Here is an 18,494-nt window from a genome sequence, read left to right on the forward strand (position 1 = left end):
TAACTGATTATTGCTGATAAATGAGAAACCCATTGATTTTCCTTAAATTTGCTTAGCAGCCAACAGCAGTATCCCCTCTTACTAGTTTTCCACTCAGTGTGTTTAGATTTTTCTAACATTAGAGTCACTGTGTCATGGTGATGGTAGGGCCACCTGTTTCCTATGGGTGGCTTTGTATTTTCTGAGTAAGTGAGAATTCTGTCCTAGACAAGGCTCCTGCACATCCCAAGTGCCTCTGGGATCTTCCATTCTCCCTCTGTCCCCTAGGCCTGGCCCCCTGGCCCTTGGCATGCTCCTTCCTGGCCACCAAAAGGAAAGTGCCCCATTGTCTCTGGAAGGGAGGTCTGGCCTTTGCCCCTGCCTCAGGTCTGTCATGGGGCTAGCAGCCCCTCCCTCTGCTCTTCCCTTCTCTTGGCCTCTCCCCTGCTTTGATTTGTAGTCGGAAGTTCCCCCTTGTTCCTCTTGCTTCTTCCCCCTCATTTCCCAAGTTCCCACAGGAACCTGGGAAGTAGGTTGTGCCCAGAGGTTAAAGCGGAAACTCTAGCAAGATAACTCCGGAGGGGACAATACTCAGTTGACGTCATTTCAACTTTCCTTGGGCCAGAGGTAGTATTTGGGGTGTTTGTTTTTTTTTTCTTCTTCTTCTTTTCTTGTCTTTTTCTTACATTTTTCTTCAGGTTACTCTTCCACCCCATTCAGCACAGTATCTGTCAACGTCCCCTTGGAAGTTCTCTGGCATGGTCTGGCTGGTTTATGTTTCCTCATTTGCTGATTCAGAATCCAGGTTCTTACTGGTGACTTGGAAACTTCTCTTGGATGGAGCTGCTTTCTTTCAAAGCAGAAACATCCCCTTGCTGGGCCTGTCAAAGCAACTCACTCAAAGCTTCATGGGTGTTCCATCGCTGTGGCAGGGGATTGCTGGTCTCCCTAGAGACTGTGCAGCTGGAATCCCCAAGAAAACTCTCAGATGTGTTGTTAGTAAATCGTTATCAGTCCTGCAACAAAGCCTTTGCAGGCCTTGGTTACTGTTCTCTAAGTCGCGTAGATCCAGAGGATCAGAGGAAAGTCACGTTTATTAAATGCTGTGTGCGTAGCAGTACGTAAAAACCATTCATTTGTACTATCTTACTCAGGTCTCTTTAGCTGATCCCTCTAAATAAACTCAGCATTTTTCAAGCTATAAATATAAAGATCAGTGACTGGCATCATGTCAAAATTAAATACTCTATCAGCAGCATATCACACCAAGTCTAGCTGGCTCCATTTAGCATAAACGTAGGGCATGCTGGTCTGGTGTTCTAGTGCCTATGAATGAGAAGTCATTGAGCATCTCTTTTATCTCTTTCCCTCAGCTCTACCTTCAGGCCCGCTTCACCTGGCGAGGGGCCCGCCTGCTGCGGCCCCTCCTACAGTTCACTTTGCTCATGATGGCCTTCTACACGGGATTGTCACGTGTATCTGACCACAAACATCATCCCAGCGACGTCCTGGCAGGATTTGCCCAAGGAGCTCTGGTGGCCTGCTGCATAGTAAGTAGCCCTTTGTCCTTCGCTTGCAAACAGAAGCCCCAAACGGGTGCTTGTTAAATGTTTCCAGCTCAGTGATTAAAACTGTGGAGACTTTCATTCCTATTCCCTTCTTAGTGTCCCAAGAGCGGCTGGCTCCAGCACCCCATTGGTAGGCGAGACTCAATTGATAGGGTCTGTGAATCCTCTTCTCCGTGAGCACCAAGTTTGGACTTGGAGAATGCTGTGATTAGAAGACAGCTTAGATATTGTCCAGCCGACCCAGTATCCAACCATAGTAAACTGAAGTTGCCCTAGCACACACGTGAAGAACGGACAGACTGGCCGTCTCCTGACACAGCCTATTCATACACAGCTTTGGTGGACGCTAGTTAGTCCTTGGCTCTTCTCGGCTTCTTGGGAAATCCCTGCACCTTACTATGAATGATCTCCAGGGTCCTTGGTCTGTGTTGACTAGGGAACCAGAGGTTTGCTGAAGGAGAAACCCTCCCTTGGCCAAGGACCTTCCATATCATCAGAACGTCATCCAGACTGAACTTGGGGTGGGTTGCATGTTGGTTCCCCTAATACAGATGGATTCTTTTTTTTTTTTTTCCATGTTTCATCCTGATTCTCTGTGAAGGTGGAATAGAGTTTTCCACCTCCCTGAGCCTCCATCTCCCTGCCCCTCCTGCCTCTTTCCTGCATCCCAGATGCTGAGGGTGCACAGACTTTGGTTTCTGGGGCCCTTCTTAGAGGTGCTCACCCTGGTCCCATAGGATCCTAGTCCTGAGTTCTTCAGTAGGACTGCAATAGGGATGTGGATGTGGCCTCAGCAGGTCGGCAAAGGCCACGCACAGTGTGGTCAGCCCACGGTGCCAGTGTTAGGGTGCTCAAAGTAGACACAATAGACATGATGACCCACCTGCCAGCTTAGATGTCGGAGGCCCGGCTAAAAGACTTGTGTCTTGATGGCTGTCTTTAGTGTGTGCTCTCTCTGTCTCTCTGCATGACTGCGTGTGTGTGTGTCTCTCCAGAAGAGAGAGCAAATTAGGGGAGCCAATTGTTACCCGGAGCAGCTGTCACCCTCTAGCTTGTCCCCCTGGTGCCTGGCCCTTTAATAAGTGATGACAGTGGGGGATGGGTAACTCTTTGCTGCCTGCACCCTCCTGAGCTTTGCTCTCAGCAGGAGGGCAGGTCAGGAAGCCTGCTGTGCTGCTTCTTTCTGCCTGGGCCTGCTGCCCTAATTGGAGTCTCCCTTACCCCCAATTTAAAAAAAAATAAAAGGTGTGGGGATCATTCCTAACCTTCCTCTCGTCTATACTGCAACTCTGGAGTGCAGACCATGAACAATTAGACAAAACTCGGGAGAAGGAGGGCTTGTTTTCCAGAAGAAAACCTGGGAGTTTGACTTTTATCCTGTTTGGCTCTGAGTGACTGTAATGTGGGCTGAGAGTTTGCACCCGGGGTTTGTAAAAACCACCTCCTGTTGGTTGGCACCTCTCTGAATACTTTGCCCTGTGACTTCCTTGAGGCCCATGTGGCCACTGCACTGATGGGGCAACTCAGACTTGGCCAAGTGACTTAGGTCACTCAAGGCCAAAGAGCTGCTCCAAGAATGACTCAAAGCCATGCCCTCTGTGCTCAGCAGTGGGGGAGGGGCGCCAGACACCGGGCCAGCCAGAGCTACCCTGGGCAGAAATCGTGGAGACCCTAAAGAGGGTTATCTAAGTGTGTGGTAGGGACCTTCCCAAGCCTTGGGCTGATCCGGTTAGCCTTTTGAGTCTGGAAGTTTCTTTTCACCTAGATAGATTGAGAAGATGTGACACATCTTCTGCGCCTTTTGCCCTTTTACCTGTCTGCCTGGTGTGGCAGGGACTAGGCCTCGTTGATCATTTTTCTTTCCATTCCTAACTCCACCTGGCACGTAGCCAGGACCTCCTGGTCCCACTGGCTTGGAAGCGCAGCACCGAGAGATTTGATTTGCTTAAGTCATCTGACAGGCCAGGGCAGAGAAGTCTCTGGAATATGTGGCTGGCTGCTCAGTGGAAGAGTTTGGGAAAACTCAGCAGGGAAAAAAGAAGCCAGCGTGTCCTTTCCCACAGAGAGCCGGGTGATAGTGTGGCCCTGGTTTGGATTACAAGGAAAGACAGACACAAAACTTCCCAGCTGCTGCACTGAGTCAGAGATGCTGGCCCTCTGGGTATCTATCTAGCCTGAGGCCCGCTAGTGTATGGAGAACATTTTTTTGCCTTTGTAGGGTCTTAGCTCCATCAGCTCCCATGCCTAGTTGTAGTTGTAGGCCGCAGTCTCTGACCTCCACTCTGCTTACACCATGTGACGAAGTGTCCCTTAAGATCAGGGAATCCTGGGGAAAACAAGTGTTCTTCTCACTTATAGACAGGATAGACCGTAGCAAGCTTCCTTATTGGACTATTTTTGGATCACTAGACCCCCAAAAAGTGACACGAAGACTTATTAATTGTAAAAGCTTGGCCTTTAGTTTAGGCTTGTTTACAACCAGTTCTTATAACTTCATTAACCCATATTTTTAGATCTGCGTCCTGGCACATAGCTCTCTTTGCCTTTCCTTAGTATGGACGCCCAACTTGCCCTGAGTCTGCTGGTGTCTCTCCAACTCTCTTCTTCCCAGAGTTCTCTCTCCCCCATCCAGAAGTCCTGCCTAACGATTGGCCATTCAACTCTTTATTAAACCAGCCAGAAGGGGCCTTGGCATAGACACATCTTCATAGTGTTACAAATATTCCACAGCAGTGTATCTGTGATATTTGTTGTTGTTGTTAAGACAGGATCCCACTATGTAATCCTGGTTGGCCTGGAACTCATTATGTAGACCAGGCTGGCCTCAAACTCATGGAGATCTGCCTGCCCCTGTCTCCTGAGTGCTGAGCATAAAGGTATGTCCCACCATGGATCCAAGTTTCTTGACCTACTGAGACATCTCCCAGAGTCAGAAGGTTCCAGCACTGCACCAACCACAGGGTGCCGTGCTTCTTAGCATTTATTTCCTCTGCCGGAAAACCTCTCCTGCCCAGCCTTGGAGGCCCCTTGGTGTCTGGGCAGAGGTGTGGGTTTGCTGATGCTTGTGGCGAGCTCACTGTTTGTGGCAACTGTTTTTCATTTAAAATGAGAACGCAAGAGTCCAGAAAGATTAAGGTGCACAGAAAAAATGTAGAGAAACCAGAGCTGACACACTTCCGCAGTCTGACACAAAAGCCAGCTCTCAAAGACCTCCCTTACCACCACCCCCCACTCCCTCACCTGCTGGCAAGCCACACTTCTTGAGCTCTCACCCTTGATAGCTGCCCACTCCTTTTGATAGAGCACAGTCCATTTCCGCTTCATCTTTGGTAGAACCTCTTGTATGAGCCCTCCACAGCTGCTGTTACGAGTAAGCCCAATCTCAATCCAGCTGTTACAACAGCACAGATGTTTTCTTAAGCCCCCAGAACCACAGGAACCAAAAATGAGTCTCGTTGAGCTATAATCAAGGTGTGGAAAGGCTGTGTTTCATGGGAAGGCTGAAGGGAGAGTCAGTTTCCCTTGCCTTTTATAGCTACCTGTGTTCCTTGATGTATGGTCACTTCCCCTGCCTGCCCGTCCTCAGGGATGCTGGTACATCGATAGCCCAGGGTCAGGTATCCATTTCCACGGCCTTACCTTAATCTCATCTGCTCAGTCTTCTTAGGCAGATGTGAGGTAGCATCATTACAGGTCTGGAGAGTGGGTTCCGGATATCTCTGAGGAACCAGTGTTCAGCTCTCCACACCTTCCCCAATCCCTGAAGCTAGAACTGTCCAACTTTCGTTTAGTGTTCCCCCGGCCCCTAGTGCTTTGCTCTGCCATGACTTTGGCCTCTTCTGTCAATTACCTGCTCATATATCTGTCTCCTCAACTAGATTGTGTTTTAATAGCAGAATCCATGGCTTAATCGTGTGGTTATTCTGGGTGCCTGTTGTGTTAGCTGACATATATCAGTTGTTTGATCGGCATTGCAGAAACCATGATTGATGAATGAGCTATGGCCTTAGATAAGATTTCCCCTCTGATACTAGTTTCTTTATCTGTGAATTAAACTTTGAGGTCTTAGCCAGACGGTTGTGGCACAGGCCTTTAATTCCAGCACTTGAGAAACAGAGGCAGGTGGGTCTCCGTGAGCTTGAGGCCAGCCTGGTCTACAACATGAATTCCAGGACAGCCAGGACTGTTACACAGAGAAACCCTGTCTTGAAAAACCAACCAAACAAACAAACAAACTAAAACTTTAAGGCCCATAGCTCTCCTTCTTTTATTCAGTGGAACAGTGACTATGTAACTAAGCTGAGCCTGCTCTTTCAGGTGGAGAAATCTCCTCCATGACCATGCCTTAAATTTGGTGATCACCCTTAAGCTTCCCAGTGGTTTAGCATGTTGGCCTAGTCATGGTTCAGTCCCTTCAGAGCCTTGGGCAACGGTCTGGCAGTTCAAGTCTTTGAAGGCCAGTTTTGTCACAGCAAGCAGACTTATCTAGACAAACACGATGTGCCCACAGAGAGTGGGTTTAGTTTGCTCGCCAACTGGATGCTTTCCAGAAAGAGACAACTATGGAACCTGATGAGACTGAGCCTTCACGGTGCCTGGGACTCGGTGCAGATACTGGAATTCAGTCAGAAAGGACAGCACACCAAGGCACACCTTCGCCAGATGGGGACAGAGGAACAAGACAGAAGGCCACAGAAGAGGAGACATTCCCTGACAAACAGACATGTATTATCTAGCCGTACAGGTGCACAGAACAGATGGACAAACAGAGCCAAAGGCTGCTCCACTGATCCCCCTGCTCTTCCTACCTGCATGCCTCTGCAGCTCCCCCTACCAAAGATTTAAATACCTGGGTTCAACCAGGCAGTGGGACAGAGGGGCGGACATCAGTTCATTTCCTGTCTAGTGACAACTTGCATATCTGGTCACCTCCTTACTGACCCTCTAACAGATGGTAAATTAGGGGCGCACTGGGAGAGGGGTCAGAAGAGGGCAAGCCTCCACGGCTGTGGGTTCAGTAGAGGAAGCAGCTGCTCCCAAGTTTAATAAACACACAGCGGTCTTTCCTGGTTTTCTCTTCCTGGGGGTGTGGCCCCCACCAGCAGTTGCTCTTTTGTGCCTGCTATCTTCCTCCAGGATGCAGGGAAGGGCGAGGGCATTCTTTGTCTCTGCCCCAGAGCAGTGACCTTGGGAAGAGCCTGGGCAAGAAAGCTTGTGTGAAGAAGAGTTCATTCAGCCTTGGTAGCCTTGTGAGAGGAAGCTCTGTGCAGAGAGCCCAGCACACGCCCAAGTCCACACAACATCAGAATTCATCCCAGGTCCCTTGTTTGGTTTCAGGGGCTCACACAGCAGCACCAAGCATGCTTTCTACCCCGGGAATTTGTAAGCCTTCCTCCTCTAGTAGGAGATGCTCACCTGTTCCCCTGGATGTAGTCCAGTGCTGCCTGGGTCCAGAGGAGCGGAAGAAATGATGCCCGCGGCCTCTCCGCTAATGTCTCACACTCTATGAAAGTCTGACCGTGGTGCCCAAAGTTCACCTTGCTCCCTAGTCCCCCACTGTTAGGTAGGCAGGAATGTGGATGTGGCTGAGAAAGGAAGCCAGAGCATAACTCATTTGGAGCCTTCGGGAGATGATCAGAGTATCTTTACGGCACTCGACAGTTTCCAAAGTACATCAAGAATCTCTTGTCTTTGTTCCTTTGCGGAGAGGCATGAAGTAGGAGCCCAGAGCTGTGTCTTGCCACTTGCTAGTTGGCCTGTTGGCAGGTCATGTCTAACATTTTCTATTGGGCATTTACTGTATGGCACGGCAGGGAAGGATGCAAACCGTATGCAGAGGACATACGGGTACGGCTAAGGCAAGGAGCTGAATGAGACAGCACAGTGTGGCCTCTGACCCTGGAGTTGCACACCCGGGGAAATTATGGGATGGTGGGCTTGCCGAGCTTGGTGTTCCTCACTCCTGCTTCCTTTTGTTTCAGAATCAGGGACCGTTCTTCTAGACAGGGAAGACTGGCCCCTGCCTTTGTCTCTGTCACCCAGTGGTGGCTTGTTCCTGGGCCCCAGCTCTGGTTAGATCCAGCATCCACTGTTCATCAGTAGCCTCTGGGCTGGCCCTTACAGACTCTGGCTTCATGATAACCTGAGGACTCTTCCTAGATTTCTCAGCAAAGCAGAGCCTTGTTTTCCTTCAGAAGGGTCCCGGTTCTCCACACCTTCTTCATTCCTTTTGTAGGACGAATTTCCTTCATGGTCTTGGTCCATAATCACAGTAATGTGAGAAGGGTTTGAACAGTCCATCACAGCCACCAAGTGTTTTCTCCTTTCTTATTCCATTCAAGGCTTATAGGGATTCTGGGAAGGCAGTTTAGTGTTTTTTTTTCTTAAATTTTTTAATTTATTTATTTATTAAAGATTTCTGTCTCTTCCCCGCCGCTGCCTCCCATTTCCCTCCCCCTCCCCCAATCAAGTCCCCCTCCCTCATCAGCCCAAAGAGCAATCAGGGTTCCCTGCCATGTGGGAAGTCCAAGGACCACCCACTGCCATCCAGGTCTAGTAAGGTGAGCATCCAAACTTCCTAGGCTCCCACAAAGCCAGTACGTGCATTAGGATCTAAGGCAGTTTTGAGGTTTTTTTTTTTTTAGATTTATTTTTATTACTTTTAGCTATGAGTATGTGCAGGGTAAGAGGGGATACACATGGGACATGGGATGCCAGTGTTTGAGCTGTTGGATCCCCCTGGAACTGAAGTTACAGTAAGTTGTGACCACACCACCCCCACCTCCACTCCCAACATGTGGGTGTCAAGAACCAACCTCTGGTCCTTTGCATGAACAGCAAATACTCTTTATTTTTTTTTCTTAATTTTTAAATTTTAATGTCTATGTATGTGTATTTTGCCTGCGTGTACATACATGTGTAGCTTGGGTGTCTGGTGCCCTTAGAGGCCAGAAGAAGGTATCAGATCCCCTGGAACTGGAGGGCATTAGTAAGCTGCCATTGTGAGTACTGAGTACTGCACCTGGGTCCTCGGAAAAACAGCATGTGCTCTTAATTGCTGAGCCATCTCTCCAGCCCTAGTGTTTGTAATTTTTTTTTTATTTAAGTAACAGTTGTACATAAATACAAGGCAAGTAGATGATCAGATTAGATCTTCACTCAGTTCTGGACCACACAGGAGTGTGACATAGTCTCAGTCAATGGTGCAACAAGAGAAACAGTGGCAAGAACCCTGCTGTGTCACATTCTCCCTCACACCCCCATCACATTCCCTCTCTGATGCATCAGGCTAACACTCAACACAGACAGACAGACAGACACTGGCAAATTCCCGGTGCCAGCAGCCACTGAAAGCCTTTTATTGAGGTTAAAAGGCAATGACTACAATTGAGTAACTCCCCTGTAGTCAAAAGACTAGGCTGCCAATGATAATTTTTCCTTAGACAGCGTTACTGTACCAGGCCATGGGGGTGAGTCAGTTTCCAGGGCTTGCTTCTCCAAAGGAGCTTCTCCACTTAAGCTGAGACATTTTTCTGTATGGTATACTAGAAACCTGGAAGGGAACCTCCAGGCCAAGCCTACTTCTCAAAGTGTACTTGAAGAAGAGGAGAGGCAGCCGTGGTGTTTGTGCTTACCTGGGAGGTGGCCAGCTTCTCTCTCTCGAGGGCTGCAACTTCTGGGCTCTGATGACTCAACATAATCCTTGCCCCGGAGGAGCTCGCAGTCTAGAAAAGAGAAGCATGATGCAGCATTTAAAAGATCACACACATCAAAGCCTGTGTTGTAACAGCGAAATGGAAGGTTATTAACAGTGCAGTAGGAGAAACAAATGGAAGGTAAGGGCAGCTCTGGCGGGAGAGCTTGTGGTGGTTTTCAGGGTGCAGATGCAGGAGCTGCTGTCAGGGATACAAGCTGTGAGGCACCGGGCAGTGCGATGGCCTGCAGGGGGTTCGAGCCCCTCCATTCCCCTCCTGCACTGACCACCACTGTTCTCTTTCTACAACATTTGGAAAAGTGCACGTTCCAGGCCATGCCTAGATGCGCTCAGGCATCTGCTCTCTTGAGAAGCTTCCGGGTGATTCTGAAACAGGTGGTTGCAGGACTACGCTTGGCGAAAATACCAGACCAGACCGACAGCTCTTGTTTCCATCTGCCTCTGAGATCCTAAAATTCTCTTGGTTTTGTTATCTGTTCCGTGTTGGTATGAAGATTCGACGGGGGCTCCTGAAAGTCTCGGCGTGTGTTGGTTGGTGTGATTCCTGTCTTCAAGGGGCTTCCTTGCATAGTTTCAGGAGTGGAAACCCTTGAGGATTTCTGAACATTGCCAGACGGGTCCGCTGTCACGATGCGCTCTGGCGCTGCTTGCTGACTCAGCCACGCGCTGCCCTGGGGGCAGAAGCCGGGCTGCTGACTGACTTCCCGTTTCTGATCTTCACGGGTCTCTGTGGTCTTGTGCTGGGCAGCATCCCAGCAGGAAGGGGCTGTGTGCCCTAGGGGTGGCTGGCCTCTCCACAGCAGGTGAAGCTTGGTGATGAGACATCAAAAAGCAGCCTTCTGCCAGTGTGCTGACTCACTCGTCTAAGCAGCCTTAGAAATTGTAGGTCTTTGTAAGTAGATCCTATCTGCTGTGTGGAAAACTCCCATCCACTCAGCTCGGTAATGAGTCTGTATCTGGCTTACACACGTGCTCTCATCTGTTTCTCTTTCTCTCTCTCATCATTGTTTTATTACATACATAGCCGAAAATGGATCCCTCCCGCATCAAACTTCTGAGTGTTGGAATTATAGACATTCACCTCTGCGCCCACCATTCTTCTTTTTCTAGTGTTTTCCTGTCCTTCCATGTTAGGAACAGAGAAAATATGTAATATTTATATAACGAGGCATTGAATACATCAGCCAGTAATGACAGCTGCCACTTCCTAGTTTCTCTCTGGGTATCAGAGACTATCCCGTATTGTGTCCCAAGTAACGGCAAGACTTGGATTTGAGAAATAAGTCTGTCTACTTTGAAAAGCAAAGCCCTTTTTACCAGCCCCCCCACCCCCGTCGGATGGGGAGAGCATTACCTTGAGCAGGGGCCTCACACTGTGAGCTTCGTACCTCTTCATCGAGTGTGTGGGGTTTCTGGTGCTACCTTGTTTGTATGTAGTCCTGCTGCTGGAGGAAGAGCGGCATCGTCCAGAGTGTTTGGGTAAAGCAGATCATCTTCTGCTCTTGCATCCGATCACAGAATGGCCAAACATTCAAACTCGGCAGGAGGTCAGAATCACTTCCCCAAGACAATACCTTAGGGTAGCAAGTATTTAGAAGGCTGAAGAAAGCGGTCTACCGGAATCACTGAGATTTTCAGAAATTTTCTTGTGACCAGTGCCAAGGTTTATGGAGTTGAAAACAGAACTAGAAGAAAACCGGCTGCTTCCCCCTGTGCCGCACCCCCATCTCTGTGAGCTGTACACCCCTCTTTGACATCTCAGAATCCGTCTCCATGTCCTCACCTGCCTCTCCTCCACACTGCAGGGCCACCTTCAGTTACACTATGCCCTCTGGCTCCTTCTCCAGTTTAAGTGCCCATCCTTCCAATGGGATGCTCCCCCTTCACAGTGATTTCTAGAGTCGAAAGATATCTCACTATGACCAAAGGTGGGGCTCTCTTCTCTCCAGCATCACCAACCTCTCTACCCTAGCCCTACTGAGCTTCCTTCAAAATTCCTGAACGTGCTGCGTCTTTGCTGGCTGTGATTTCTGCGATTCACCACCTGGCCAGCTCTTCTTGAGTCCTTGGGGCCAACCTTTTAAGGCCCATTCTCAGCCCTTCAGTCCAGGTTAAATATGTCGTTCTCTGTGCTTCCTTCTATCATGGTCCTTAAAACAGAGCATGATTGGAGCCAGTGAGGTCCTCAGCTGATAAAGGCGCCTGCCACCTAGCCAGCAGGCTGAGCTTGGTACCCAGGACCCACAAGTAGGAGAGAACCGACTCCTGCAAGTTGTGTTGTTCATTGGCCTCAACATGTATGCTGTAGCATGCACATGTTCACACATGTCGACACAAAATAAATAAACTATAATCGAATCTTTCTAAAGCACAGTGTTATGGGTAGCTGCTTCCCTGGCTCTCTGCTACGTTACTTCTAAGCTCCTGCTGAGCAAAGGTCTTTGTCTTACTTTGGCTTTTATGTTCTGGGGCTTAGCGTACACTAAGAGCTTAATAGGTGTTTATTGTTGGTGTTCGTTCTTTTTTTCTCAAAATTGGTAGTTTATAAAATTCCAAGAATCAGAATGAAATTGAAGGCAAGTGTTCTGGGCAGTGTCGCCGCTAGGGCGGTGTTGGGGGCTGGCTATTTGGGGGCAGGGGACAGGTCTTAGTTACTCACTTGTTGAGATGTTCTTTCTCATTCTTTCAGGCAGCACAGTGGGGCTGTGAGTTGGAAGTGGGTGTTTCTTTTTTTTTTCTTTTTTTAAATTTTTTTTTTATTTACTAAAGATTTCTGCCTCCTCCCCGCCACCGCCTCCCATTTCCCCCCCTCCCCCAATCAAGTCCTCCTCCCTCGTCTGCCCAAAGAGCAATCAGGGTTCCCTGCCCTGTGGGAAGTCCAAGGACCACCCACCTCCATCCAGGTCTAGTAAGGCGAGCATCCAAACTGCCTAGGCTCCCACAAAAGCCAGTAGTACATGCAGTAGGATCAAAAACCCATTGCCATTGTTCTTGAGTTCTCAGTAGTCCTCATTGTGAAGTGGGTGTTTCTTGTGGTCCAGCCACAGCTCTGAATCTGGGCAGAGCCTTCCCAAGCTGGACCTTTGACTTCCCTTTCTGGGTAGGGAATCATCTCCTGTAGGGAATAAGGCATCTTCAAGCCAAGGCCTTTTTACATCTAATGGCTCTCTTTGTTTCTGCTGTTCCAAGTATCAGGAAGACTGAACCCTGTTTGAGACTTGACAAGGTCGTGTTTCCTGGTGCCCAATAGTGTTTGTGTGGCCCAAAGCCACAGTGCTTAATTCCCAGAAAGTAGAGGGCATTTGATAAATTCAGCAGCCAACACGTCGAGTGCCTGATGTCTACACAGACGGACTACGTGCTGTAGGTAATGCAAGGAGCTGAACTAATCTCATGAAGCGCATCTTTGCAGATATGGGAACGGGTGGCTTAGTCTAGGTCCAGTAACCATGTTCCAGTCCAGAGCACTAAGAAAAGACGCATCTTAATGAACTTAATTGCAGACAGGCTAGGCCTTCTTGAGCCCATTCAGGAAACGGAAATGCTCATGTGTAGTGCATATGAGCCCATCGTAGGAGACCGGGAGATGAGTGTGTGGGGTTGGAGGAGCTGTTCTTGTATTTGCCCACGGTGGGTGGAAGGAGTCTCCTGTGAAGGTCTCTCAGGCAGGGCTTTGAGAATAATCCCACCGTGAAGCTCAGGAAGTGGAGGTGAGAGCCAGTGCCGGAGACATTGTTCTCTCTTCCGGAGCTACAAAGCTAAGATGAAAGGAGCCTAATTTTCAGGTAGAGAATTGTCTACTGTTTCTGCACCTGCCAGGAGATAGCATCATCCTAGAGCAGCATGAGATATGGAGAGGAGTGGGGAAAGCTTGGGGTAAGAGAGGGATGAAAAGCTTAGGCACTGAACAGACTGACCTTTAGCCAGGTCTGTTAATGTCTACTGGGGGCACTTGTTCCTTTCCCACAGGTGTAAAGGACCCCCAGGAGGGGAGCCTCAAGCCTCCAGCAGGTGGTAAACATCCCAGCTTGACTCTGTCTAGAAGTCAACACTTTTTCTTCCTAGTTTAGGAAAGGAAGGGGGTAAAGGTTTAGCTTTTGCCTTGACTCATTCAGTCACACTCAAGCTGTAAGTTTATTAAGGGGTTCACATTTTTGGGGCTAATACTTCATTTTCTTCTAGTATCATAGATACAGCCTGGCTCTCTACCCTTTCCTTCAACAACAAAAACAAACAAAACAACAACAACAAAAAACAATAGGAATGGTTGAGTTGGTGAAATGTGCGAAATGAAATGGTACGAAGGACTTGGCCGTGACTAGCAGGACCCTTGCACATCTATCTCGTTGCCACTCCATCTTCTCTTCGAGTGGCCAGCACATCTGCCTCTTCTTAGGATTTTTACAGCTCCTTGGTGATTTCTGTGCTGTCGCAGAATGGACACTGGAAATCAGTTCAGCAGATAGTCCGAGGCCTGAGTAGCCAGAGCCTGGCTGCTAGAGACTGTTGGTTGAATTCTAATTAAGAACTTTATCTTCATACTAAGTGATCAGAATGACATCACAGTGCTATATGGGCATCCAAACTGTTTCAGTTCTGAAAGCTGAGGGACACAGAAAACTCTGTGTGTGTGTGTGTGTGTGTGTGTGTGTGTGTCTGCCTGTCTGTGCATTTGTCTGTGTGCATATGTGTATATGTGTGTGTGTCACTGTGCATCTGTCTGTGTGTGCATATGTGTGTTCATGTATCTCTGTGTGTGTGTGTATGTATCTGTGTCTGTGTGTGTGTGTGTGTATGCTACAGATCAGACCTGTTAGGCTTTGTGTCTGCTGGGTGAGCACCACGGAGCTATGTCCCCAACCAGCATCTTTATGTATTTCATTCCTGGTATGAACTCAGTTGTGTCCTTCCTACTAAATTACGTGGCTAACAGCTGACACTTGGATTGGATTGTTTACTACAAACTCCTATTGCTGAATATCTCAGTCTGATTCTGTGTGTTTACTTTTGCTCCCTCCCGTGGGCTCGTCAGGTTCCTGACTCTTTCATCAGGAGCTCACTCAGACAGCACCCGTGTCTGAGCTATCTTGCAAGTGGGTGTTTTGTAAATGTTTCCCAATCATTATGAGAAAGATTCAGGAAGGTCACATGCTGGGGAGGAGGAAGAATGCTGGGAATGAGAGCAGGAGGTTTGTCCCCTGACCTTTCTTCCCAGTGACTTGCTGACTGTCAGCGTCTAGATCTGGGTCCCTCTGCCTCTCCCCGCTCAGATGGATGGGGCTTTCAGGAAAATGTGGTCACCACTGTTTTCTTGCGACAGCACCTGCTGGTCAGCGTTTGTATTGGCTGGTGTCTTTTGGTCTCAGTCTGGATTCCTCTGTAAGAAAGAGGAAAGTAGTGTGGATTAGTAACTGAAGAATTATGAGCGCTTCCCTTGTTGGGAACGTAACCTTTCCTAACACATTTGCCTTGAGAAGTCCGAAATGTTAAGTTCCAGATTCAAAGCACTGACTCCAAAGTCCACATAAGTAGGGTTTTCTCTCTCACAGCCAAAGTACTCATTGCCTCAGTTTACTGTCTGCATGGTGATTGCTGGAAGGTGGGACCTCTCTGCCCCCTCCCCGGATTAAAGAGCTATGATTTGGGCCCTCTTTTCCAACTGCCTGTGTTTCCCAAACCCCGTTTTGGCCTGTTCCCACCCCGCTGTAGGCCTTTGCTGATTCGCACCTCTGATTTGTGCCCTAGGTGTTCTTCGTGTCCGATCTCTTCAAGACTAAGGCGACCCTCTCGCTGCCGGCCCCCGCTCTTAGGAAGGAGATCCTGTCACCTGTGGACATTATCGACAGGAACAACCACCACAACATGGTGTAGGTGCTGCGGCTACAGAGCGCTTGGTTTCTCTGAAGTGACTGCTGACAGCATGTTCCTGCTGCTCTCCCATCTCATCTGACAGTAGAATGTAGGGAAAAGCTTTTTTGCCCGATGGATTTTGAAAACATTTAAAGAAAAGAAAAAAAAAAAAGCCTTATCTTGTGGCCTTCCCGAATAGGTTGTTTGCCTGTGTGGAGACAACAGGGCCAGCGTCCTGAGTCCTGGCTGTGCAGCTGGCTGAGTGTTCATGTTCTAGTGAGCACAGGCCTGTCAGGAGCAAAACACTAGAATGATTGAGCAGAGGCTGCGGTCACCTTCAGTGACCCAAGAAATCCCAGACCAGTGAGAACAGCTCCAGCTCCTGTGTTGCACACAAGGCCCAGACCAGCACCAAATCAGCCCCTCTGCCTGCCCCACTTCTACTGTGACTTTGGTTCAAGGAAGTTTTGCGTTTTGAGATACCAGGAATGAGTGCATTGGCTCAGAGTGGTCAGAACCCTAATCCAAATTCCTGGCGCTGAGGCCTCTGTCATCTCCCCCCATCCCCAGGCTAACAACCACAGGCCCTCACTTTTAGAGATTAGGAGACCCTTTGTGGAAGAGTGAACTTCACAAATAGCACAAGTTCAGAGGACCCAGAGGGTGTCTTCTGATGCACCGTACTGTGACGCAGAACTGCCACTGCAGGATCAATCACCGGGCACTTGCACACGTAGAAACGGTTAGACTTCGGTTACTGCCGTCCCCTTGAGGTCCTTGCTGGGTGCATACCGGGATCTCAGATGGGGGCCAAGGATGAGCACAGGTGTGGTCGGCCTCGGTAAAGAGACAGGGGAGGGAAAGGGCAGAATGAAAAAAAAAAGAACCAACTTTTTGGCTCCTTAGGATCAGAGCGAGCCAGAGTAGCAGACAGTCTCACGCCCAAAAGGTTACCCTTCACCATAAGGGAGCCCAGAGGGTTTTTGCAGGAGTTGGTCTTGCTGTGTAAAGCACTATTGTCTCCGGGTTGATCCCTGGGACAGTCCTTTGGTGAGTTCTGCTGGGCAGAACACATGGGTTAAATCTGCATAGAGAGTTTTTTCCTTATCCTCTATCCACAAGTGTCCTTCAAGCAAGGTCCCGTTCTAGACAGTAGACAGAGACCCTTCTACTGAACCTCCAAGGAAAGGAAGAAGGAAAAAAAAAAAGTGCTTTTCAAATCTTTCAAAGGGCTACACGTAACCATATGGATCAACCACATGCACATCCTTCCACAGACTCCGTCCTTTCATTTCAACATATAGCAAGCTATGATTTTATATATAAATATTATATAAATAATGTATAAAACATTAAAAGTTAACTATGTAAGATATTATTTCTGAAACAACTTTAGCTATATCCACTATGATTATAAACTGTGTCTCGACCTGTGTTATTTACTTTAGCTGCTTAAAGGAGCATTGAGTTATTTTTTTTTTTAAATCTCAACTAAAACTATCATAGTTCTGTGGTAGCCATTGTTCTACAAGGAGAGAAATAACTGCAACTAGAGAAAAACTGTATAAAAACATTAAATCGTCAGTATTTTTGTAAGGTTCCGTTTTGTAAAGAGAATAATATTCAAAGATTTTTTTTTTGTGGCATACAAAGTGAAAACGTGTATCTGCGAAACTAAACGTGTATTAAATGTGCTTTTTAAATAAAAGCTCATAACATGACTAACCAAGGCTCTGCTACCTGGACTGTTTGAGGGTTGTCTCTTTGGGGTCTGTGGGAGGGAGGAAGAGGTATTGCAGACTGGCCTCTGGGTGGGCTTGCCTCTGATTGTCTCAGTGGGAAACAATCATGGCCACTGCAGAGGCAGGATGCGGAAGCTGTTCTTTCATCTCCCAAGCCTGTTTGCAGAGGGAGACTGGGGGCTGGCTCTCATCTCCAGCCTCTTAAAAGGGCTTTTGTGCTCTAAAGGGTTTTCATGTGGGAGGTGGGAGCTGTGGGTCCCCCGAAGACAGATATGGAGACTTCCCTAGATAACGTAGGCTTGGGGAGCTTAAGGAAAAGTCTTTCTCACAGCCCATATCAAAGGAAGAAGATGCTCTATTGACAAGGGCACTGGGTTCCCATTCTCCTGCCTTGTGTGCCCCCCCCACCAACCCAGAAGGAAAAAGGTGTGTTGTGCACCTGTGTGCCAGCCACTTCTCCCTGGTTGTCCCTTTACATCTCAAAGCCATTCTTAGCTTGAGAAAGGAGGAACAAACACTGTGAAATGCAGATGATGTAAATTGCCTAAGAACCTGCCAGCATGTTGTAGGACAGGTCTTAGGTTAGTTTGTTTTTGCTCCTATAAAAAATAATTACAAATTACAACAGCTTGGTGAGTTGAAATAACACAAATTTGTTACCTTCCTGGGCAGGAGGCTCTAGAGAAGCTCTGCCTTTTGTAGCTTCCTGAGTTCTCCTGCGTTTCTTGACTGTGAGCCTCGTCCTCCTCACTTTGCCTTCTTGTTTTCTTCTGTTCCTCTTCCATATGTAGCATCCTGGTGATTGCCTGGACCCTTGGATAATCTAAAATCATCTCCCTATGTTAAAGTCTACTAATTCAAAAACTTAATTCCATCTGCCACTAAATTCCCCATGCTGTGCAACACAACCTTCAGATTCTAGGGACCTAAGCAATCTGTGACCTGATAAACTCAAGCTGTGTGCTCCCAAAACTCCACGAAGGGACCATGCACAGTATAGCAGTACAGACATTTATATTAAAGGGAGAGAGAGGGCTAAGGAAGGCTCAGGGGTACAGTCCTTATCTAGCAAAGTGAATGAAGGCTTGGGTTCAATCCATGGTGACACACACACACCATGCTGTTCCTAACTTCCTTTGCCTCTGAAATCAGCTTGCCACTTGCTGCTCTCAGACCCCACCCACCACTGCCCCCCTCCAGCCAGCAATATTTTGACATTTTTGTGGCCTTATATACAGGCTCAGAGGTTGAAAGCATGGCCTGCTCTTCCAAAGGTCCTGAGCTCAATTCCCAGCAACCACACGGTGGCTCACAACCATCTGTAATGAGATCTGGTGCCCTCTTGAGCAAGAGACCTGGTCAGTGTTCCTCATCAACTTAGACCATAAAACCCAATATTTTGGACACTATCCAGGATGCAGTCCGAATTTTTCACTTCAAGTCCGAAGAACAAAGGTTCAGAGAGACAAAAGGACTTCCTGGTGTCAGGAGGGGAGAGCTGGTGCTTCTAGGACACCTCATTCATCTCTTCTCCAAACGTGCTGAACTGTCCTCAAGAAGTAACCTCACTTCAAGGTCTTTGACCCTGATTCTAAAAATATGGTCCACAGAGCAACCAGTAATATCTGTATCCCTGAGAAA

At 48.2% G+C, this 18,494-nt stretch overlaps 1 protein-coding gene across 1 annotated transcript in view; it reads left to right on the plus strand.

The window, feature by feature from the left end:
• Plpp3 (phospholipid phosphatase 3) overlaps window positions 1-16,836 on the plus strand; it is a 77,789-nt gene extending 60,953 nt beyond the window's left edge. Inside the window, exons 5-6 of the mRNA XM_075945007.1 lie at window positions 1,353-1,529; window positions 15,007-16,836. Of these exons, the coding sequence (XP_075801122.1) occupies window positions 1,353-1,529; window positions 15,007-15,132 (303 nt within the window). The 3' untranslated portion in view covers window positions 15,133-16,836. The remainder of the gene's footprint in view (window positions 1-1,352; window positions 1,530-15,006) is intronic.
• The last annotated feature ends 1,658 nt before the right edge of the window (window positions 16,837-18,494 follow it).

Source organism: Microtus pennsylvanicus, chromosome 13, assembly GCF_037038515.1.
Source record: "Microtus pennsylvanicus isolate mMicPen1 chromosome 13, mMicPen1.hap1, whole genome shotgun sequence".
NCBI lineage: Eukaryota > Metazoa > Chordata > Mammalia > Rodentia > Cricetidae > Microtus > Microtus pennsylvanicus.